General features: G+C 52.1%; 1 protein-coding gene across 1 annotated transcript; it reads left to right on the top strand.

Annotated features, from left to right (window-relative positions):
- Positions 1-23867: 23867 nt before the first annotated feature.
- FNDC10 (fibronectin type III domain containing 10) lies at positions 23868-24572 on the top strand (the record flags this gene model as incomplete). The annotated part of the gene is made up of 1 exon (XM_082833465.1): positions 23868-24572. The coding sequence occupies one exon, from the start codon at positions 23868-23870 to the stop codon at positions 24570-24572; it is 705 nt and encodes a 234-aa protein (XP_082689591.1).
- Positions 24573-24991: the final 419 nt, after the last annotated feature.

The raw sequence follows: 24991 nt of genomic DNA on the forward strand, positions 1-24991 counted from the left end.
GCTACCGAAGACTGCGCACGCGCGGGCGCGGGATGCGCGAACCAGGCAGCCTTGCCTTCGCACGGAGGGGCGGGGCCTGAGGCGGAAGTGCGTCACCCTTGCCCTACCCTATGTGGCGCCGCTGAGTTCGGAGACGAGTTCGGAGACGCGTTCGGTTGCCGTGGAGACCCGCTAGGCCGGGCCTCCAGGGCGTAGAAATGAGAAGTTGCTACAGCCAACTCCCTTTGACTTGAGTTATTTTATAATCAAAGTCACGTAATTCAAAAAGACACATGCGGGCGTCCCTGGTGGCGCAGTGGTTGGGGGTCCGCCTGCCGATGCAGGGGGCGCGGGTTCGTGCCCCGGTCCGGGAGGATCCCGCGTGCCGCGGGGCGGCTGGGCCTGTGGGCCATGGCCGCTGGACCTGCGCGTCCGGAGCCTGTGCTCCGCAACGGGAGAGGCCGCAGCAGTGAGAGGCCCGCGTACCGCAAAAAAAAAAAAAAAAAGACACATGCACTCCAATGTACATTGCAGCACTATTTACAATAGCCAGGTCATGGAAGTAACCTAAATGCCCATGGACAGACGAATGGATAAAGAAGATGTGGCACATATATACAATGGAATATTACTCAGCCATAAACAGGAGCGAGGTTGGGTCATTTGTAGGGATGTGGATGGATCTAGAGACTGTCATACAGAGTAAAGTAAGTCAGAAAGAGAAAAACAAATATTGTATATTAACGCATATATGTGGAACCTAGAAAAATGGTACAGGTGAACCTATTTACAGGGCAGGAATAGAGGCACAGATGTAGAGAAAAAACATATGGACACCAAGGGGGGAAAGTGGCGGGGATGGTGGTGGGATGAATTGGGAGATGGGGATTGACATGTATACACTGATATGTATAAAATACATAACTAATAAGAACCTGCTGTATAAAAAAATTTTTTTTAAGTTTTTTAAATAAAATCAAAGTCACGCCAGTGCATGGTTTTTTATTCACGCAGAACTGAAGACGTAATGGACAACAGCGGTCCCGTGCCAGTCTCTCCAGGGGCAAATACTTCCAACCCTTGTAGCTTTTCCTCTGGCAGAAACCTCCACGTTTCTCAACCAGAGACTGCTAGTTTTTGATGTATTAAATATAGACATTTCTATGGACTTCCCGAAGTAAGGGAGGAAGCAGGCTTTCCAAGCAACTCCCCGCCCGCCCCACCCCCACATTTTCACGACTATTTGCGGGTGACGGTGTAAAACCACGCCTCCATCTTGTACCACATTTTTTTTCCTTCATACTTACCTAGTATTTCTCTTGTGCCTAGATTTTTACGTGGCTAGTTTTCTTTGCCACTTGCCTATCAATAACATTTTGCAAAGGCTCAAACACCTTAGAGCTGTTTAATTCCTGGAGGCCCCTCTCCCAGAGCCCCCTGGCCCGTGTTCCCTCCAGACTGATGGCTTTCTCAACCCACTGCACAGCTCTGCTGTCTTGACCTTTCCTCTGCTGTCATCCCTGTGACTTGTTGCCTTTTTTCTGTGTTGATTCCCTGTTTCCTGGAACCCCTTTGTAGTTTACTCTCTTATTTTGCTGAAGTCAGTCCACTAGTAGCTTCCTGGGAAGCTGTGTGTCTGAAATGTGTTTATTCTACTCTCGTCTCTAATGGTAGGATATATACAGAATTCTAGATTGGAGATACTTTTCCTTCAAAACTTTTCAATTCATAGTTTTTAGCTCCCAGCTTCCAGGGCTGCTGTTAAAAAGTCCAAAGCCATTCTGAGTCCTGTCCATTTGTGTGTGATCTGTTTGTTCTCTCTGAAAGCCTTTAGGATCTTCTCTTTATCTTTGGTGTTCTCAACTGACACAACAATATACCTTGATGTGGGCCTTGCTCATTGGACTGTGCACACAGTGGTTCTCTCCATCCTACAGGCTCATGTCCTTAGTTTGGGAACTTTGTAAAGAACAAGGCTCTTCCATATTCTCTGTTATCTCTTGATGAAATTCCTGTTACTCACATTCTGATTGGACCTCTAATTTTCTTCTCTCACCTAGTGTTTACCTCTTTTTCTGGTAGATATTCTTAAATTTACCTTCCATCCCTTCTTTTCGTTAGTTAAGCTCTTTGATATTGTGATTTATAACAAGAAATAAACCTTTGGTCTTTGTCCCTAGTTTCTGGCACAGAGCTCCTAAAGCCCTTGAATTTGCTAAGTCAGAAGAGTCATAAAGGAGACGCAAGAAGGAGGAGATATGGGGATATATGTACACATATAGCTGATTCACTTTGTTATACAGCAAAAACGAACCCACCATTGTAAAGCAATTATACTCCAATAAAGATGTTAAAAAAAAAAAAAGAGAGAGAGACATGGGACACAGTCGTAAGTAGATCACTTTCACTGAATTTCCTTGTCCAAGATTCACTTAGGAAGGCAAAGTGTGTTATTTTGAGGGGCATTTGAAGAAAATGGTAACTTTAACATTACCATGGAAGACTATGTGTGTAAATACTACAAATAATAATTCTGTCTATTAAAGTAAAAAGAAAAAGTCATAAAGGTGCATTTTGATATTCATATCAAGACTCTTTCAATCACACTTGAGTTTATGTTAACAAGGTGGTCTTTGGAAAGCTCCTAGGAGTGGGGGCTGGTTGCCAGGGGAACCAACCAAGTGATTAGAGGGTTGGGACTCAACCTCATCCTCTGACCTCTGGGGAGCGGGGAGGGGCTGGATATTGAGCTCAATCACCACTGGCCAATAATTTAGTCAGTCATGCCCATAAAAACCCAAAAGGATGGGGCTGGGAGCGCTTTTGGGTTGGTGAACATGCAGGAAGAGCGTTGTGCTCCGAGAGAGCAGGGAGCTCCATGCCCTCTGCCACACACCTTGCCCTACACGCCTCTTCCATTTGGCCATCCCTGAGTTACAGCCTTTTATAATAAAGTGTTGAAAATGAGAAGCCTGCGCACCACAACGAAGAGTAGCCCCCGCTCGCTGCAACTAGGGAAAGCCCGTGTGCAGCAACGAAGACCCAACGCAGCCAAAAATAAATAAATAAATGAATAAATTTAAAGAAAAGAAAGAGAGAAACAGACAAGGAGTAGGTGAGGCAGTCCTGGGGCGGTGGTTCCCGCAGGACCAGCTGGGCACCCCCAGTTCTGCGCGCGGTTCTAATGCCGGCAGCCGCCACACTGTCATCTCCTAAGAGGAAAATGAGGCAGAATAGGAGAAGATCCTCAACCACTAAAGCTGGACCCAGTAGGAGGAGAAGTTACTCTCACAGAATGAAAATCGAGAGTGATGCCGAAAGCTCAGCCTCTGTGCATCGGTGCCAAATGGAATCTCGGAGACAGAGTTTCGGGTGAAGTAGAAAAAGAATAGCTTTATTGCTCTGCCAGGCACAGGGGGACACTTGCCTTGAAAAACTGTGTGTCCCCACCCGGGAGGATGTGATGAGGCGGTACTCATCAATACTCAGTACTTCAAGGGAGGGGTTGCTGACAAGATCAGGGTGTGTGCAGGGCTTGTACTCCCGTAATCTCTTCTCCGCTGGTCGCTCTCCGAATCTTGAGGAGCTTCTCGGGTCCCTCGAATCTCGCCTCCTGGCTGCTTCCCCCCTGATTAGCAACTGTTCGAATCCGCCCTTTGGAACCCAGGGAAGGTCATGGACTGGAGTCTTGCCTACAAGAAACCGGGGACAAAAAAAGGCTTCTGTGCCCTGGAGCCTACAGGGACACCCCCTCCCGGTTTCAAGAGCAAATTGCCTACTTTTTTACATTTTCAAAAACTGAAGTGTAGTTGATTTCCAATGTTTTGTTAATTTCTGCTGTACAGCAAAGTGATTCAGTTTTATATCTATATATGCATTCTTTTTTCAATATTCTTTTCCATTATGGTTTATCACAGGATAGTGAATATAGTTCCCTGTGCTCCACAGCAGGACCTTGTGGCTTATCCACCCTGTATATAATAGGTTTCATCTGCTAATCCCAACCTCCCACTCCACCCCTCCCCCAATCCCCTCCCCTTTGGCAACCACAGGTCTGTTCTCTGTGTCTGTGGGTCTGTTTCTGTTTCATAGATAAGTTCATTTGTGCCATATTTTAGAATCCACATATAAGTGATATCATATGGTATTTGTTTTTCCTCTGACTTACTTTGCTTAGTATGATAATCTCTAGGTCTATCCATGTTGCTGCAAACGGCATTATTTCATTCTTTTTTGTGGTTGAGTAATATTCCCTTGTACACATGTACCATGTCTTCTTTATCCGTTCATTTGTTGATGGACATTAGGCTGTTTTCATGTCTCGGCTATTGTGAATAGTGCTGCTATGAACATAGTGGTGCATGTATGTTTTTGGATTAGAGTTTTCTTTGGATAGATGTCCAGGAGTGGGATTGTTGGTAGTTCTATTTTTAGTTTTCTGAGGCACCTCCATACTGTTTTCCACAGTGGTCACACCAACTTTCATTCCCAGCAACAGCGTCAGAGGGTCCCTTTTCTCCACACCCTCTCCAACATTTATTATTTGCACAGTGAGAGCAAGCTGTCTAGAGCAAGGGTCAGAGGGTTGAGGAGGTCTAAGGCAAGCGGCCTTGAAAGAGAAAAAGCAGGAAATCACAGGTTTCCTTGAGGCACATGGAGCAGGACAGATGCTGGAGGGACAAATGGACCCATGGTCCAGCGCAGAAGGGGTCCGGATGGGGGCGAATTGACGAGCTGTGTGGAAACCTTGATGGGATCGGTCCCGTGCACGATGGTCAACCCTCCCCATGGAAAATGCTGAGAAGTGACGTGGTGAGAATGCCACGATGTTTGCAAAATCCCATGAGCTTTAAGGGCTCGTCTCATTATAGAGGCACAGTGTGACTATGTAGGTAAAACCATATTTTTTAAACATCTGTAAATAGGTGTACTTTTTCCAAATGCTGCTACAAGTTACTTAATAGGATTTCTTTGTATTACTTTCTATTTTTTTTCCAAGAAAATAGTGCATGACAAGACGGTAAACATGCCATTCTCTTTCAGCTGTAATGCTCTTAAAATGATTCTCGAATATACTGTGATGTCAATAAAGCCTTTTAGTTCATTTGGTTTTAAAAAATTTAGTTAAATTGTAGGACACGGGTCAGTGTCCACACAGACGTGGAGAATGGCTGGGTTGTTCACCTGAGTTCGTGTTGTTTTTTTTTCTGATTCTCCTCATAGATAGTACTCTTTCCTAAGTGCAGCTTTTTTTCTCATTTTAGTTCAATTACAGATTTCTAAAGGCCTGTCTTCTGCTTTCTGCACTGACCCCTTTCATCCAGGTCCCTCTCCTCTGTCTGCATTGGTCTCCCCACTCCCTGCTGTCTCTGGAGCCTTCGTCAGGGGGGCCGCCGTACCAGCTGGGATCCAGCTCAACTGAGAGTGTTGGGACACCTCCAAATAAAAGTGGCTTGAAAAGGCAGAGGATGGGGGACTTCCCTGGTGGCGCAGTAGATAAGACTCCGTACTCCCAATGCAGGGGGCCTGGGTTCGATCCCTGAAGAGGGAACTAGATCCCACGTGCATGCCACAACAAAGAGTTCTCATGCCACAACTAAGGAGCCCGCCTTCCCAAACTAAGACCTGGTGCAACCAAATAAATAAATAAATATTTTTTTTAAAGGGGCAGAGGACGTTTCCCCCTTTAGTAGAGGTGGTTTAGGGCTGGATGCAGGGTCCCCAGGACTCAGGGACCCGCCTGACTCTCCTTGGCGGCTCCGACTTCCTCGACGGGGGCTCCTGCCCAGGCTCAGGTCCCACCTGTGAGCCCGGGAGGGAGAGGGAGGAGGGCCGCCCCACCGGCTCGTGTCCCCTTGGCCAGAACTTGTTGGTCCAGCTGCTGCAGAGGACCCAGGTCAGCCCGAGGTGGAGTTACTCAGAGATCAGGGAGACCTAGCGTCTCCACCCTCGGAAGCTGGTGGAAGCGCTGCGAACCTGGGCGGGCTCATCACCCTGGACCCCTCCAGAGGCCTCCCAAGGGAGCTGGAGAATCCTCCACCTTCCAGAGCGGACCGTCTTTTCTGTTTCTTCTGGGGCTCTTCCATTTCTCCCCTTGAGTGAAGCCTGGGCCTCTTCCTTCCAGAAACAGAAGCGGGCGGTGGGCGAACCCTGCCTCCCAGGGAGGGGCAGGCACCCTGGAGTGTGAGGCACCAGTTGTGACCTGCTCAGGCCATGGGCCTAGATGAAGGCACTGCTCTCTGTCCCAAGCCTTGTGGGGCTCCCCGGCTAACCCTCCCGTCTTCTCTCCTGACCCTCTCTCAGGGCCCCCTGCCTGTCCACCCTCGGGCCAGAGAGAAACACACCTGCCGAGGCCTCTGCTCCCCCAGCGGCGGTGCCTCTGAGGCTTGCTCCCGACCGACCTTTGGCCGTCCAGCCAGAGACACAGCACTGCCGACGTTTACTACGGTGCACAGTACATAAAACAGCATGTGTGAGAAACACCGTATGTAATAAACAATTGCACAACATAGTATAACACCCGTTGTTACTTTTTAAAAATATTTATTTAGTTATTTAGTTATTTTGGCTGCACCAGGTCTTAGTTGCAGCATGCACGATCTTTTAGTTGCGGCATGTGGACTTCTTAGTTGTGGCATGAGAACTCTTAGGTGCGGCATGCATGCGGAATCTAGTTCCCCGACCAGGGATCGAACCTGGGCCCCCTGCATTGGGAGTCTTACCCACTGGACTACCAGGGAAGTCCCCTAACAACTGTTGTTACTTTAACATAAAAAATGAGAAACAGGGCTTTTTGAAACTATATGTTCTTCTGTGTTATTTACTTTTCTGTTACATAAATGCTATTTTTAAACAAAATAACAATGACTAACATGGCATTAGTAATAACAGTAGGACTAATTAAACAAACAATATGTGTGCTAAACATATAACATACTTTCATGATGTTTCTTTTTGTTTTGTGATACAGGGATTTATCTTGCCTCTTAACTCTTTATATCAAAAATAATAATATTTTGTACTCTTAATATACATAAATGTAAGACTTTTACAAAAGAGGACACAAATAAAATAGGGACAGAGAGAAACGTGTCATTGTAATTTTTATTAAACAGATGTTTATAGATTTAATAAAAATCACAATGACACGTTTCTCTCTGTCCCATGATAGAGTATTTTTGCTTTCTCTGTCACCTTTCCAATAGTTTTCCAACTTTTCTGAACAGCCAGTGGCCTTTCAGATGTCCTTTCCTTGTTCTTTGTAGTAAAACTTAAAACATGAATACAGACAGGTAAACTATACTTTTTCACCACTTCTATTCTACATTGTACTGGAAATTCTAGCCAAAGCAGTTAGAAAAAGAAAGAAAGAAAGAAAGGGCATCTAAATGGGAAAGGCAGAAGTAAAACTACCCGTATTCACAGGTGACTTGATCTTATATATAGAAAATCCTAAAGAATTCTCCCATAATGACCACAGCTAATAAGCATATTTAACAAATTGCAGGATACAAGATCAACACAGAAAAATTGGTTATAGGGGCTTCCCTGGTGGTGCAGTTGTTAAGAATCCGCCTGCCAATGCAGGGGAAACGGGTTCGAGCCCTGATCCGGGAAGATCCTACATGCCGCGGAGCAACTAAGCCTGTGCGCCACAACTACTGAGCCTGCGCTCTAGAGTCCACAAGCCACAACTACTGAAGCCCACGTGCCTAGAGCCCGTGCTTCGCAACAAAAGAAGCCACCACAATGAGAAGCCCACGCACCACAACGAAGAGTAGCCCCCACTCGCCGCAACTAGAGAAAGCCCACACGCAGCAATGAAGACCCAACACAGACAGAAATTAAATAAATAAATAAATACTATTTAAAAAATTGGTTCTATTTCTACACACTAGCAATGAACAATCTGAAAAGGAAATTAAGAACACAATTCCATTTACAATAGCATCCAAAAAAAATAAAATACCTAGGAACAAATTTTACCAAAGAGATGAAAGACCAGAAACTACATATTACTGCGGAAAGCAATTAAAGAAGACCTAAATAAATGGGAAGACATCCATCCATCCATCTTGAATTGAAAGGCTTAATATTGGTAAGGAGGCAGTACTACCCAAAGCTGTCTACGGACTCAAGGGAATCCCTATTAAGATTCCCACATCTTTTTTTGCAGAAATGGAAAAGCTGACCCTAAAATTCACATGTTATCTCAAGGGGCTCTGAATAGCTAAAACAATATTGAAAAAAAAAAAAGTTGGAAGACATACTTCCTGATCTCAAAACTTACAAAGTTATCATGATCAAAACATTGTGGGACTTCCCTGGTGGACCAGTGGTTAAGAATCCACCAGCCAATGCAGGGGACACGGGTTCAAGCCCTGGTCCAGGAAGATCTCACATGCCGCGGAGCAACTAAGCCCGTGCACCACAACTACTGAGCCCATGAGCCACAACTATTGAGCCCGTGTGCCTAGAGCCCATGCTCCGCAACAAGAGAAGCCACCGTAACAAGAAGCCCACACACAGCAAAGAAGAGCAGCCCCCGCTCACTGAAACTAGAGAAAGCCCGCACGCAGCAACGGAGACCCAACACAGCCAAAAATAAAAAATAATTTAAAAATAAAAAGAGAGAGAGAGAAACAAACAAACAAAAAAGTGTGGTTACAGCATAGAACAGACATAGAGATCAATGGAGTAGCACCAAGAGTCTGGAAAAAAATCCATGTATCTATGGCAAATTGGTTCTCAACAAGGGTGCCAGGACCATTCAATGGGGAAAAAGCTTCCTCTTCAGCAAACTGGGTAGCCACATGCAAAAGAATGAAGCTGGACCTCCACCGTCACACCACCTACAAAATTAAAATAGATCAACGGCCTAAATGTAAGACCTAACACTATAAAACTCTTTAGAAGGGAATACAGGGTAAGTCTTCACGATCTTGAATTTTTTCTATCATTTTTTAAAACTTTCTGGTTTTTTTCAGAATAACTATTTTATTTATATTAAAAATACTAAATGCAGGGACTTTGCTGGTAGCGCAGTGGTTAAGAATCCCCCTGCCAATGCAGGGGACACGGGTTTGAGCCCTGGTCCAGGAAGATCCCACATGCTGCGGAGCAACTAAGCACGTGCGCCACAACTACAGAGCCTGCGCTCTACAGCCTGCGAGCCACAACTAGTGAAGCCCGTGTGCCACAATTACTGGAGCCCGTGCGCCTAGAGACAATGCTCTGCAACAAGAGAAGCCACCGCAATGAGAAGCCCACGCACCGCAACAAAGAGTAGGCCCTGCTCGCTGCAGCTAGAGAAAGCCTGCGCACAGCAATGAAGACCCAACGCAGCCAAAAATAAAATTAAAATAAAATTTTTAAAAAAACCTTAAAAGAACTCCTAAATGCAGACATGTAGATATTCTTAGTGTGTGACCTTTTTTTTTAATTGGAGCATAATTGCTTTACAATGTTGTGTTAGTGTCTGCTGTAGAACACAGTGAATCAGCTGTATGTGCACATAGAGTCCCTTCCTCTTGAGCCTCCCTCCCGCCCCAAAAGTTTTTATTTTATACTGGAGTATAGTTGATTAACAATGTTGCGTTAGTTTCAGATGTACAGCAAAGTGATTCAGTTATACATATACATGTATATTCTTTTTCAAATTCTTCTCCAATTTAGGTTGTTATATAATATTGAGAATTCCCTGTGCTATACAGTAGGTCCATGTTGGTTATCCATTTTAAATATAGCAGTGTGTAGATATGACCTTGAATTTGAAAATGGATTCTCAAATAGGATACCAAAAGAATGATCAATAAAAGAAAAAAATTGGTAAATTGGACTTCATCAAAATTAAAAGTTTTTGTGCATTTGGAAATTCCCTGGCAGTCCAGTGGTTAGGACTCCGAGCTTCCACTGCAGGGGTCTTGGGTCCGATCCCTGGTCAGGGAACTAAAATCCCACATGCCGGGCAGAGACACCAAAAAAACAAATTAATTAAATTAAATTTTTTTAAAAAAGCTTTTGTGCATTAAAGGATATTATTCAAAAAGTGAAGAGATGACCCACAGAATGCGAGGAAATATTTACAAATCATATATCTGATAAAGGTCTGCTAATCAGAATATATACAGAACTCTTACCTAACAGAAAGACAAACAACCCAACTAAAAAATGCCCAGAGGACTAGACTGGGTGAATAGATATTTTTCCAAAGAGCACATACAGATGGCCAACAGCACATGAAACGATGCTCAACGTCATTAGTAATTACAGAAACGCAAATCAAAACCACAACGAGGCACCAGTTCACACCTACTAGGATAACTATACAGGACTTTAAAAAACTAATAATAACGAGTATTGGTTTGGATTTGCAGAAATTGGTACCTCATCCATTGCTGGTGGGAAGGTAACATGGTGCGGTTGATGCGGCAAACAGTTTGGCTCTTCCTCAAATAGTTAAACATAGAATGACCAGCAATTCCACTCTTAGGGAAATACTCAGTTGAAAACAGGCACTCAAACAAATACTTGAGCACACGTGTTCGCGGCAGCACTACTCACGAGAGCCAAAAGGTGGAAGCAACCCAAATGCCCATCAACAGATGAAGGATAATCAAAGTGTGGTCCATCTATCCAGTGGAGTATTATTCAGCCACATAGGGATGCAGCCCTGACACAGGCCACACCAAGAAGGAAACTCTAACACATTAGTCTGAGTGAAAGAGCCAGACACAAAGTATTACATATTGATGATTCCATGTATATGAAATGAAATATCTAGAACGGATAAATCCAGGGGCCTAGAGGGAGAGCAACTGGAAACTGCTAATGGGTGGGGGCCTCCTTTTGGGGAGATGACATTTGTGAGCTAGTTACTGGTGGTGTCGGACGTCATTGTGAACGTGCGAAACACCACTGAATCATACACATTAAAATGGTTAATTTTATGTCCTGTGAATTTCACCTAAATTAACAATAAATAATGGAGGGTTTTTTTAAATAAATTTATTTATTTTATTTTTGGCCACGTTGGGTCTTCGTTGCTGTGCGTGGGCTTTCTCTAGTTGTGGCGAGCGGGGGCTACTTTTCTTTGCGGTGCACGGGCTTCTCATTGCGGTGGCTTCTCTTGTTGTGGAGCACGGGCTCTAGGCGCGCGGGCTCAGTAGTTGTGCCACATGGGCTCAGTAGTTGTGGCTCACGGGCTCAGTAGTTGTGGCTCACGGGCTCTAGAGCGCAGGCTCAGTAGTTGTGGCTCACGGGCTCTAGAGCGCAGGCTCAGTAGTTGCGGTGCGCGGGCTTAGTGGCTCCGCGGCATGTGGGATCTTCCCCGACCAGGGCTCGAACCCGTGTCCCCAGCATCGGCGGGTGGATTCTTAAGCACCGCGCCACCAGGGAAGCCCCAATGGAGGTATGTTAAAAGGACACAGGGGCTGATTGAAATAGTTCCCAAAGGCCGAGCTTGGACAATTTGAGCAACAAAATAAATAATGATAATACAGGACTATGAGCCATAGAATAAGTGAAGTGTCTAAGGTTCTAATAAATATGGAAGGAATGAGAGAAATTGAAAACACCATTAGACAAACACCACAGTGATCACTGTAGGCGAGACCCATGGGTAGATGCTGAAATTAGTGTTGAGGGCGTGTGATGAGAAAGAGGATGTTTTCAGAATCTCCCCACTAGATATTTATTGATTACTAAGAGAAAAACAGTGACTTTACCGTGGAGAAATGCACCTTACCCTGGCATCAAGGTTAACGTCACTGGCCATGAGACAGATGGATGCCGTGTTGTCCCCGATACAATGCCGGAGGACACATTGCCTCTTGCCAAAATGTATGACTTCATTCTAATCCAGAGAAAACATCAGACACGTCCAAATTAAGGTGCATTCAACAAAAGAGCTAACCGATGCCCTGCAAAAGTGTCAAGGTCAGAGTAAACAGGCAAACACTGAAGACCCAGCACTGACGGGGGTGGACAAAGGAGCCATGACAACCAAACACAACGTGGGTCCGGGGGCAAAGGCATAGCGGGAAAGTGGCCAACATCTGAATAAGTCCTATAGTTACTAGTGTTGTGTCAAAGGTAGCTGCCTGCTTTTCAGAATTGTTCTAAGGCTGTGTTAGTTGTGAACATTAGGAGGACCTGGATGGAGGGTATATGGGAACTCTCTGTACTAATTTTTCAACTTTTCTGAAATCTTAAAGTATTTCAAAATAAAAAGTTACACACACACAATGGGATATCACTACCCACTCACGAGCTTTAAAGAGACTGAAAATACCTAGTGTTGGCCAGGATGTGGAGCAACTAGAGGATTCCCACCTTGCCGGTAGAAATATAAAATATATAAACTATAAAACAGCCACCGAGGAAAATGATCTGGCAGACGTGGCAGGGTCAATCATATTCCTTACCCCATGCCCCGTAAATTCCACCACACCCAAGTCTTCACCTAAGATGAAGATACACAGCCACACAAACCTGAACATGCACATTGGTAACAAGCAGCTCATCCAAGACTGGCCAACCCTGCCAGGCGTGCAGCCTGGGATGACTCACAGCTGTGCGGCGGGGTGCTGCCCGGTGATACAAGGCAGCGAACAGCTGAAGGGTCTGGACATCCTTACGCTGAGTGAACAAGCCCGACACAGAGGAGGATGGACCGTGCGATTCCATTCGCGTGAAGTCCAAGAACAGGCAAGGCTCCAGCGAGTGGAGTGGGCAGGGAGGGCGTGCCAGGGCTCTGTGGGAGGTGGGTGGTGCAGCTGCCCATTTGTCGAGATTCATCCAACTGTACTCTAAAAATGGAGGCTCCTTACTTAGAAAACCATAAGACTCTGAGCTTCCTCTGCAGGGGGCGTGAGTTCGATCTCTGGACTGGGAATTAAGATCCCGCAGGCATGCCAAACGGTGTGGCCAAAAAGAAAGAAAGAAAAAATTAACACAACATTGTCAATAAACTGTACTTGAATAAAATAAATTTTAAAAACAAGCAACACCCAGAAGACTTCTGGAAAGTGAAAGTCCTGAAGGGTTACTCGCCTTAGCGGCGGGTAGAGCGTATCCAGACCTGGATAATTAGAACGGGGTGGGGCAGTCTGAGAGCGCAACAGAGCAGGACATCCTGTGGAACTCTCATAAACAGAGCGGCTCATAAGTCCCCGGGGAAAGGGGACCATGTGAGGAATGCGGCTGAATCCGGAGCAAGTCCCAGTTTGACCAAAATTAGACACAGAATAAACAGAACCATGGAAGGACTGGGGGAACCAAAGGAGAATCCCTCCTTAACCTCAGGCCTGGGAAGATTTTTGTCAACATGACCCCAAAGCCAGAGCTGATAAATAAAGGGTGCTAGTTTTTCCACGTAAAAATCAAGAATTTTTGCCTCACAAGCAAGGCCAGAAGGCCCCAATCTGGGAGAGCTATGTGCAACTTACATTATAGACGAAAGGCTGAGCAACACACCTTGGGGAGACGGAGAGAACACGGGCCCAGGACATAAAGGGACGGAAAAAGAGGAGGTTAAAAAGGTGACAGTCCGTGTATTTTTTTTTTTAACATCTTTATTGGGGTATAATTGCTTTACAGTGGTGTGTTAGTTTCTGCTTTATAACAAAGTGAATCAGTTATACAGATACATATGTTCCCACATCTCTTCCCTCTTGCGTCTCCCTCCCTCCCACCCTCCCTATCCCACCCCTCCAGGCGGTCACAAAGCACCGAGCTCATCTCCCTGTGCTATGCGGCTGCTTCCCACTAGCTCTCTACCTTAGGTTTGTTAGTGTATGTATGTCCATGCCTCTCTCTCGCCCTGTCACAGCTCGCCCTTCCCCCTCCCCATATCCTCAACTCCGTTCTCCAGTAGGTCCGTGTCTTTATCCCTGTCTTACCCCTAGTTTCTTCATGACATTTTTTTCTTAAATTCCCTATATATGTGTTAGCATACGGTATTTGTCGTTTTCTTTCTGACTTACTTCACTCGCGTACTTCTTTAGGCCAGGACCCCGACACCTCCCGGACGCTGGAGGCGCGGGGTCCGCGGGGCAGCAGTTCACCTCGCGGCCGGCAGGTGGCGGTGCCGCCAGGCCCGCCGGGCCGCAGCCGCGCGCCGCCTTCCGGACGCGCCCGGAGGCACTGGGCCGGGGCTCCTGCAGGTGCCGGAGGAAGGCGCCCCTCCCCGGCGATGCCGGCGGTTGCTGAAGACGCTAGACGCCGAACCCAAGGCTGGTTCTCCATCCACGGGCGCTGCCACACAACCTCCACGTGCACCCCTCAGGCCAGAGGGGGAGCATCTACTAGGCTGCAACTGTGAACGCGGGGGGCGGGTACACCCCCATCCTCCGGGGCGCGAAGCTGCCTGTGCAGGGAACCAGAGCCGCGGACCACGGCGGGGCCTGGGGCTGGGGCAGGAGGGAGCCGGTTCACCCAACACACTGTTATAGCGAGTTATAGCCAGGTCGGCCCCTGACAAAAATAAATCAACGATTAGGAAGGAAGAGCCTCATTTTCAGCAACGAGGTGTTTTCGATCATTCGAAAGGCCTTCTCAATGAAACGAAGGAAAATCGTTTGGATTTTGGAATGGAAAACGATGTAAAATACAGAAAGCGTCATTTTGAATGCATGACCGAGCTGAGAGAAAGGTCAGGAGGGAAACAGCAACCCCAAATGCAGAAAAACCGGGAGCATAAGAGGGGGCTGAGCCCCAGGACGTGCCGCGTGGAGGGGAGGTGGGCAGGGACGGGGGCCAAGCAGGGAGGGGTGGGCGGGAGGAGGGGGCGTGGTCAGCTGCCGGGGGCGGGGGGGGGGGGGGAGACGTGCAGCTGAGGACACTGCTGGGCTTAGCGTGGCTAAGGGGGTGCGGGGGGCATTCTGTATTCTTTCCCATTTCTCCCAACCCAGCGGGCCCAACACTTTAAAATAACTACGTCACAAGTGACTGGATTCTGCCTGTGTAGCCGGCGTGGCTGCAGGTTTACCGAAGAAGGAGCTGGGGACACAGAGTGAACAGAACAGACAGCCCGAGCCAACACAGAAGTGTGTCCTGGGAGAGTAATGTTAACGATAATGATTTCAAGAAAAACAGCACATTAGTGTGAAAGGAAATTGACTTTCGACTCCAAGTGAGGCAACCAACAAAATTATGAGATTTAGCATAACTTTTTGCACAAAGGAAGAAGAAGGAATTCCAGAGCTTTCTTCTGGCTTCACAAAGAAATTGCACAGGTGCCCTTCTGAAAAGAGAGACGTTGACTTATTAGTTTTGTTTTTTGATTTTTTTAAATCCCACAGCATTTGTTGTCATCTGACATACGGGTGATCAAAACAAGATGAATAAACGTTTCAAACCTAAGTATCCATTGCCAGAGGAATGGATAAAGAAGATGTGGTATATATACACAATGGAATATTACTCAGCCATAAAAACGACTGAAATTCTGCCATTTGCAACAACATGGATGGGCCTAGAGATTATTATGCTTAGTGAAATAAGTCAGACGGGAAAAGATAAATACTGTATGTTACCACTTATATGTGGAATCTGTGTTTTGGCCACACCACGCGTCTTGCGGGATCTTAGTTCCCCCACCAGGGATCGAACCCAGGCCCTGGCAGTGAAAGTGGCAAGTCCTAACCATTGGACCACCAGGGACTTCCCTATATGTGGAATCTTAAAAATAAAACAAACTAGTGAATATAACAAAATAGAATCAGACTCGCATATACGAGAACAAACTAATGGTTACCAGTGGGGAGAGGAGAGGGAGAAGGACAAGATAGGGGTATGGGATTAACAGATGCAAACTCCTATGTATAAAATAGATAAGCAACAAGGATTTACTGTTTAGCACAGGGAAATATAGCCATTATTTGGTAATAACTTTAATTTTAAAAAATATATTTATTTATTTACTTATTTGGCTGTGCCAGGTCTTAGTTGCAGCACGTGGGATCTTTAGTTGCAGCATGCAAACTCTTAGTTGCGGCATGTGGGATCTAGTTCCCTGACCAGGGATGAAACCTGGGCCCCCTGCATTGGGAGTGTGGAATGTGGAGTCTTACCCACTGGACCACCAGGGAAGTCCTGGTAATAACTTTATGTGGAGTATAATCTATAAAAATGTTGAATCGCTATGTTGTACACCTGAAACTAATATAATATTGCAAATCAACTATGCAGCAATAAAATGAACAATATGAATCAATGTTTCAGACACCTAAAAAAACTGTGTGGCCTTCCCGACAATTTCTCCCTTCGCTGCTAAGTTCTGGTTGGAGACACTTTGGAGCAGTGATATCATCAGCTTATAGCATGATCCACCCTGTTGTTTCCTTGACTTTGTTTTCGAATGAATTTCTTCTGCATCACGTAATACGAGGTTCATACACTCATCAAAACCAACAGGTCAGGGGGCTTCCCTGGTGCTGCAGTGGTTAAGAATCTGCCTGTCAATGCAGGGGTCACGGGTTCAAGCCCTGGTCTGGGAAGATCCCACATGCCGCGGAGGAACTAAGCCCGTGTGCCACAACTACTGAGCCTGCGTGCCACAACTACTGAAGCCCACGTGCCTAGAGCCCGTCCTCCGCAACAAGAGAAGCCACCGCAATGAGAAGCCCGCACACCACAACAAAGAGTAGCCTCCGCTGGCCACAACTTGAGAAAGCCCATGTGCAGCAATGAAGATCCAATGCAGCCAAAAATAAATAAATAAACAGGTCAGGGACTTCCCTGGTGGTGCAGTGGTTAAGAATCTGCCTGCCAGCGCAAGGGACACGGGTTCGAGCCCTCGTCCGGGAAGCTCCCACATGCTGCGGAGCAACTAAGTCCATGTGCCACGACTACTGAGGCCCATGTGCCTAGAGCCCGTGCTCCGCAACAAGAGAAGCCACCGCACTGAGAAGCCCGCACGCCGCAATGAAGAGTAGCCCCCGCTCGCCGCAACTAGAGAAAGCCCGCGCACGGCAACGAAGACCCAATGCAGCCAAAAATAAATAAATTAATTAATTTTTTAATAAAAACAGGTCAGCCCTCTACCGGCATATTCACTTGCTCCTCAAGCCACACCTGAAGCCAAGGTCTATTTTGCAAGAGTGAAGATAAGGTTGAGGGCTGCACTGTCACCTTTTTGGCCCCGGCCACAGAGCAGCATGGGGGATGCCCATGAAGACCACGCGGACTCATCACACTGAGAGATGTCAATTCAGTGTTATCAGGGCAAAGACCCAATCAGGAGGCTGGATGTGGGGGTAGACGGGTCCACTCTTGGAAGTCCAGGGGTCAGAGGAGGCCCCTTTGTGCCAATTGCAGGCCCGGGGGCAGCCTTATAGCATTGGAAGGAGAACAGGGGAAGTTTAACCCCATTCTCCACACTAATTGGAGAGGAGAGACGTGTACATTCCCAGAGCCCGAATTTCCGAGGACACAGCAGAGCAGGGGCTCCTGAGACGCCCTGTCCCTGTCCCTCCGGATCCATCTCCCCCAGCAGCTGGGAACTAAGCAGGGCAGGAGGCTGGAACGCCCCGGTTCACCTTCCAGAAAGACAGGCCTGCAGAGATTAGGGAAGGGCAAAATCGACCCTTTCTAAACACAAATGGGGCGTGGTGAGCGATACATTTTTCTTCCACGTTAAGAATGAAAAAGAAGATGATTACATATGCAGTGGGAACGAGAGGACTGTGGACATTTTTATGCTGATACATGTGAAAACGTAAACAAGACGGGCAATTTCCGAGGGCGTCTGGGCAGCTTTCAGTCAGTAAAGTGGCCTGAGACGAGGTGGGCAGGGGCCGGGCTGATGAGGGCCAGCAGAGCTGCAGATGCCCTGAGCCCAGGCTGATCAGCAAGGCCCAGCCCTCATCCAGCCTTCTTGAGGCCCTTGGCCACCACTGGTGACATGAGGGCATCTGTACAAAAGCAGAAACGGGCCAGAGGGGATCTGAGTGACCTCACACGTGGGCCTCCTCTCCGGCCCTTGGAAAGAACACAGCAGATTCTACTCTCTGCTCACCACTTTTTTTTGCTCAATTCAATGCATTTTCAGCAAAAGCTATCATGTTGCCGAGGCCTGTGCTGATCTGTACTGTGAGGAGGGCGGGAAGGGAGGGAGGGACCCACCGACAGCCCTGTAGGTCCCTCCACAGGGAAGACCCCCGGCTGGGACCTGCCCCGTGTCCCAGCCTCGTGGACCCCCTGAGCCTCAGTTTCTGCCCCTGCCTGCTGACCAGCTCGTTGTCAGGCGTCCCCTGGTACTACTGGTTCCTGGCTCATCTATACTAGGGAGGGAAGGGAGCCAGGTCCCAGGCCAGGTCCTGTACTGCGTGTCCTGGGAGCCTCGGGCACAGGGTCTGCCCCTTACGGCCCACAGCATGCTGTACTCTGACAGAGCTGCTGGGGGCCCGGAGAAGCCAGCCACCCTGAGCTCCGAGCTGCACAGGCAGATCCCTGGCGGGGCCCTGGAGACAAGGACCTTCCTCTCCTGAGTCTGCAGGTGAGAAAACAGATGCCAGCCTCCTGCCCACTCTGCCCTGGGGACATGCCTGCAAACGCCCAGGGCATCTCTGTCCTCAGGGAGCAGAGAAGCAGGGATGTCTGGGCAGGAAAACAGTGGGGGCTGGGTGCCCACCTGTCCCCTCTGCCCCGGCCGCCTCACTGCAGATGCAAAGCAGGCAGTGAGTTGTATGAAGGCTCTCAGCGTGCACTGGGAGGGGGGCCTGGGGCACCCAGGCACCCAGGCAGTCTCTCTCTGGTGTCCCCTCTGCTCTCCCTCCCCTCACAGGGCATGGGGTGCAGGTCGCCCCCCTCAGCTTCACCTACCGGGGATGGGGCACTGGAGCCCTGAGGCCACATAGTGGGCCGAGCCGTCCAGCCAGCGGCTGGAGGCAACTCCAGGTCCCGCAGGTGAGAAAAGCAGCCCCACAGAGACCAACCTGAGCTTGACGACCCGCTTCTCAGAGCCCAGCTCCACCAAGAGGGGAGTGCTGCGCCCCGAAAAGGCCCCCTTCCCCGGATGTCCGGCCGCCCCCCAAACCGCCTGGCCCTCTGCGGTGTGAGCAAGGCTGGCCTGTGGGAAGAGAGGACCCTCGGCAGCCGGAGACGCAAAGGCAGCAGAGGGGGTGGTTCCTGGCCCCTGAGGACACCGTGAACGCCAAGGCCGCCGGGAGGGGCCGAGGACGAGCTGCCGCCCCGAAGCCTCTCCTTTTCAAACAGCCCACACAGTGGTCACCCGCGTGTCCCCGTGACCTCCGTGCTCAGGGTCCGAGCGGCCCAACACCAGCTTCTTTTTCCCAGCCCGGATGGGCTGGGGGGATCACCTTGTCTGGAGGCAGGGGGTTCCCTGGAAGTTGCTGTTGTCGCTTCAGGCTGGTCCAACCTCCCCTGCTGGGCGGAACCATTTCCCACAGGTCCTGGAGCCCGGATCCCCGCCAGTGAGGTTCCACCTGGGTGAAGTCACCTGTACGCCCCCTCCCCGAGTCGGGGGGTCTACAGGGATGCCGGAGGCGGCCAGCAGCCTGTTGGGCTCGGGCGGCAGGCAGGGTTTGGAGAGGGTGAAGGCCATGGAGGCTTCTGCGGACACACTTTGACAGTCTGAAGTCTCCAAGCAGGAAGCCCAGAAGCCAACACCGTCTGACATTGACTTTTCTTTTATTTGTGGTTGTGATATGATGTTTCCTGTAAAGGGATTTAAAGAAAACGTCCAGGAAATAACCACACAGCTGGTGACCTCCGGAAAGTGGCCCTTCAGACAGGGAAGTGTGTCCTAGCTGGGCCTGCCGGAGCTGGATGGAGGCCTCTCCCCTCCTTGCCCGCCCCATGCTCAGGGCCAGCCGCAGCTGGACCTCCCAACGTCGAGTGCCTGCTTACTCACCCAACAGGAGACCCGGGGAACCACGTTTTCGTTGCACAGAAATGGTTTCTCCTTCCTTGTGGTCTCTGCCTCACCTTGCTGGCCCCTTGCAGGAAGCTGAGCCCTGGGGTTCAGTCTGTGTCCACAGTCCACAGCTGGGGAAGGGGGCGGGCCTCTGGACCCCAGCCAGGGTGGGGGGCAGGTGGGGCTGGGGGAAGATGCTCAGGTCTTCAGGGAGGGGATGTCAGGCAGAGGGAGTGACCTGGGGGTTCTAGGAAAGGGAAGGGGTCAGGGTGGAGGGGTGGGAGGTGGAGTTGGCAAGGTCAGCGGGGCCGGCAGGCCACGCGCTGGGTGGGCCTCTGAGTTGCAATGGTCAGACAGCTGGTGTCCCAGTGTCTGCACAGAGGGGCTTTCCTGGCCCCTGTGCCTTTGAAGTCCAGGGGCGGGCTTGCTTCAGGCAATGTTGGATCCAGACACTCGGTGCAAATACTCTGGCAGGTTTCTTTTTTTCCTTTTTTAAAAAAAATTTTTATATTTATTTATTTATTTGGCTGCGTTGGGTCTTAGTTGCGGCATGCGGGATCTTCCGTTGCGGTGCGTCGGCTTCTCTCTAGTTGTGGCTCGCAGGCTTAGTAGTTGCGGTGTGCAGGCTTAGTTGCCCCGTGGCACGTGGGATCTTAGTTTCCCGACCAGGGATCGAATCCGCGTGCCCTGCATCGGAAGGCGGATTCTTAACCACAGCACCACCAGGGAAGTCCTTCTGGCAGGTTTCTTGCCTCCCTCAGGGGATGGCTTCATTCTCAGACCAGCTCTTCCCGAGATACCTTTCGATCAGCAGTTGGACGTCTACTTCTGCCAGTAGAGCAACCACACTTTCCCGTAAGCTTCGGCAAAGGCCTTGAGGCCAAGGGGACGGTCTGACTGGCCAGGCCTGGGTGCTCCAGCAGCCCCTGGGCGAGGTGGGTGAGCCCACCCAAAGCCCCACAGCCTGAGAGCAGAGAATAGAGGCCCCCAAAGGGAAATGGAGGCGCTAGCACTGGGAGTCAGGACAAGCGTGGGGCAGGGAGGTGCCACCTGCCCGCGACGTGGTGTGGGGAGTGGGGGCACTGGGTTTGCCTTCACCTCACGTGTTGGTCCCTCTCTGTCTGCTGCCCCTCCCCTGTCTTCACTCCAGCCTGGCTGTGCCCAGCACTGGCTTCCGTGTCTGCACAGCCGGGGCTCCATCCTCTGGTTTCCAGTGCAATTGCCTAGGAAGCTGGCTCCAGCCAGAAGGAGGGTCTCTGCGCAGTGAGGGAGCTACCCTGGTGGGTGGGCAGCAGCTTAAAGGTGGGCCATCTGGTCTTTGAGGTCTTGCCCACGTGCCCTTTCCAGTGGGAGGGAGGCCACTCGTGCCACGCTCGGCTCCCTGGGGAAGGTGGGCACTGACCTTGACTTCCCCCTCACCTTCCCTAATGGGGCAGGAGCGACAGCAGCCCCAGATGCTCCTGCAAACCCCATTAGCTCCTACTTCTGGGCAGGGAGCTGTCGGGGGCTCTGGCTAGGGGATCTCAGGGCTGGTAGGTCCAGGATCTGAGATGGGCTGTCTCTATGGGGCCAGGGGAAGGGGCCCAGGATCCATCCACCTTCCTCAGAGGCTGTGGCTGGTGGCAGAGGGAGCTCCAGCCCCTCCACAGAGCTAAGCCCTGGTACTGGGCCTTCGGAGGACAACAGACGGCGACCCCGCTGGCCACTGGCAGGGGCAGCTGCAGAGGTGGGTATGGGGCCTGATGTGGGGTGAAGGGTGGGGGTCCCCCGTGATCTCTGGGGACAGTTTGCTTCACCAGCCCAGAACCCTCAGCTGGGAAGCAAAGCTTTCTCACATCTGCCCTCCCCAATCCTGCGGCAGCTCAGCAGATCCTGCACAGGGACATATAGGGCACAGCCTTCCCCTTCCCCTCCCCTGCTCTTTGCCCAAAGATGCCCTGCACAGAGAAAATGCCCAGGTGGGGGAGCAGCAAAGCTGGCAACGCCATGCCTGGCCCTTCCTCCTAGCCAGGAGCTGCCAGACCAGGAAGAGCTCAGCCTGGTGAGCCCCCAGCCCCAGAACAGGCTAAGGGCATGGGTATCAGGCTCCGCAGGGAGGCCTCAGGCTGGATCTAACTGGATTCTCTCCCCTACCCGCCACCAGCTGCAAAAGCTCTGAACAGTCCCGTTTCTGCCCAGCTCCTCTCTGGAGTGGGCAGGTGGAATGGTCACCTGGCTGCTCTCTGGCCCAGAAGACCTGGCAGTGGAGACCTGGGCCACCGTAGAGCATGGTACCCTCTGACCACTGTCCCATCCCTACCCCTCGGGCAGAGCAGCCGCAGCGACCTCAGCTTCCCCGGGAAACCGGTGTGAGAAAGCTGGTCGAGGCCCCAGGGAGCTTGGGGTGAGGACGCGGGGTCCCTGGATCACTGTCACTTTCTGCCCCCTGAGTCCCCCACAAAGCTGGGCAGGAGTCTGAGCCCAGGGCCCTCCCTGCCGGGGGAGGGGGTAGAAGGCAGGGGCAGGGCCAGGGGTGCCTCTCTCCAAACCTTCGCCCCCAGGCCTCCCCCACTAGGTGCAGCGGCCTGGGGAGACCCTGCTCGGGGTCTCAGGGAGCTGCAGAGGCCTGGTGTTGGGGGCAGGGTCTTCTGGCCGGTGAGCTGGGTCTGGGTAGGGGGCCGCTGACCCTTGGCTTCAGGCTCTGGTAGAGGGCTTGCGATCTGGTGCTGACCTGGAATTTGGGGGGATGACCAGGAAATAGTGAGGCGGGGGTGGAGGTGGGGTGCTCCTTGGATGGGTGTATGGGGACCAAGGACTCAGTGAGTGTTGCAGCCCACCTAGTCCCTCCTCTCTCTCCCCCAGATGAGAACAGCACCTGGAAGTGGCTGCCGGGAAACTACAGTCCACAGGACAGTTGCCAGTGACCCCTCCTCGCCTCCCTGCCCAGGGCTCAGAGGTGTGCTCCCTGCACATGGTGTGCTACTTCACATCCAGTCATGTCAGGCAGGCCTGGCTGCGTGTCCCCCGGCCCTGGAGAGGTGTCTTGAGCACGGGACGGTTAGGCTGGAGGGATGGAAGGCCTACGGTCTCAGACCTCCTGGACACCGGAGTGGGGGAAGGTATGTGTCCCTCCTTCCCCGGGTAGTGATGCCCACCCGCTGCACCAGGTGGGTTTGTGGCGGGGCTGTTCCCTTTGTCCAGCCTTGGCCCTCTTCCCGGGCGATCCGGAGGGCTGCCCCAGGGCCATATCTGCGGGGAGGCGGGGGAAGGATTAATTAGAGCCGAGAGTGGTCCACCCTGTAGCTGCCTCTTTGGTGCGGAGTGATAGTTTTCAGCAGAGGAAGTCTCATCTCTCTGGCGCCCCTCCCAGGTCGGCGCTGTCCACTTCTAAATGAGCAGAAGCCCTGAGGGCGGAGGAGTTTCCGTCCTCACCCCCTCCAGGTCACGGCAGATGGTACCCTTTCTTTGCCAGTCCCCACCGCGGGTGTGGGATGGGGCGGCGTGGAGCCGCGCGCGCTCGCTCCAGGCCGCTGCTCCCCACCATCTGGAGGCACGGCATCCTTGCCAGGTGTGGCCAAGGAGAGTCGCGAAGCTGCCCCCGGGTGCCACGACTCGAGACCCCAGCCCGCCGCGGACCACTGGAAAGCCCGGAAAAAGCCTGGCAGGGGAGGGGAAAAGGCAGGGCTCCGAAGGGCGCTCACACGGCGAGAGGCCGAGGGGCACAGCCGCCCCGGCGGCACCGGGCCCCTGCCGCCCCGCGCGGCCACCCCCTCTCCTTCGAGATCCGCCCTCCGGGGGGGCCGCGGCCCGGCGAGGGTTAAGGGGGGCGGGGCGGGGGTGGCCCCGCCTCCGCCGCCGCGCCGGGTCCGAGCGCGCACGGGGCGCGGGGGCGGGTCGGAGCGGGCGGCGGCGGCGGAGGGCGCGGAGAGCCGGGCGAGCGCGGGGAGCGGCGGCGCGGCCGGCGTGACCCACTGCCCGCGCCCGTGCGCCCCCGAGCCCGCGCCCCGCCGCCGCCCGGCCCAGCCGCAGGATGCGCGCTCCACTGCTGCTGCTGCTGCTGCTGCTGCTGGCCGCCTGCGCGCCGCCGCCCTGCGCCGCGGCCGCCCCGACGCCGTTGGGCTGGGAGCCGTCGGCAGACGCGCCCTGGTGCCCCTACAAGGTGCTGCCCGAGGGCCCCGAGGCGGGCGGCGGGCGCCTGTGCTTCCGCAGCCCGGCGCGCGGCTTCCGCTGCCAGGCGCCCGCCTGCGCGGCGCACGCCTCGGCCGGCCGCTCGCTGCGCGCCAGCGTCCTGCGCAACCGCAGCGTGCTACTGCAGTGGCGCCTGGCGCCGGCCGAGGCGCGCCGCGTGCGCGCCTTCGCGCTCAACTGCTCGTGGCGCGGCGCCTACACGCGCTTCCCGTGCGAGCGCGTGCTGCTCGGCGCCTCCTGCCGCGACTACCTGCTGCCCGACGTGCACGACGGCGTGCGCTACCGCCTGTGCTTGCAGTCGCTGCCGCTGCGCGCCGAGCCCGCCGTCGCCTCGGAGCCCGCCGTCGTCCCGGAGCCTGCCGCGTCCGCCGAGTGCGTGGAGTTCGCCGCCGAGCCGGCCGGCATGCGGGAGATCGTTGTGGCCATGACGGCGGTGGGCGGCTCCATCTGCGTCATGCTCGTGGTTATCTGCCTACTCGTGGCCTACATCACGGAGAACCTCATGCACCCGGCCTTCGGGCGCCCGGGCCTGCGCCGGCAGCCCTGAAGTGCGAGGCGCCCGCCAGACCGGGCTCTGCCTGCCCGACTAGGGTGCGGGAGGCCCCAGGCCCTTGGCCCGCTCTCCCCTCCCCACTCTCGCTCCATCCTGAGGATCTCCACGCAGGGCCTGCTGGAGATAGATGGGGCACCGGCCGGCCCTTCCCAGAGCCTTGGAATCACCGCACGACCTTTCCAGCTGAGCAGCCGCCTCCCAAACTCCAGCTCGGGACTGGCCCTTGGGCCTGAGTGGAGATGCCAGCCGCGTGCAGGGCTCTCCCCGCTCTCCAGAGCCCTTGGGTGGAACCGTCAGAGCACAGAGACCCTCTTCGCAAGAGCCATTGGCACCCCCGGGCCGACACCCTGCGCCTCCAGCCTGTGACGAGTTGGAAAAAACCAGGCTGCCGTTATGGCTTGGTCACTGTGTGC

Source organism: Leucopleurus acutus (assembly GCF_964270905.1).
Source record: "Leucopleurus acutus genome assembly, chromosome: 2".
NCBI lineage: Eukaryota > Metazoa > Chordata > Mammalia > Artiodactyla > Delphinidae > Leucopleurus > Leucopleurus acutus.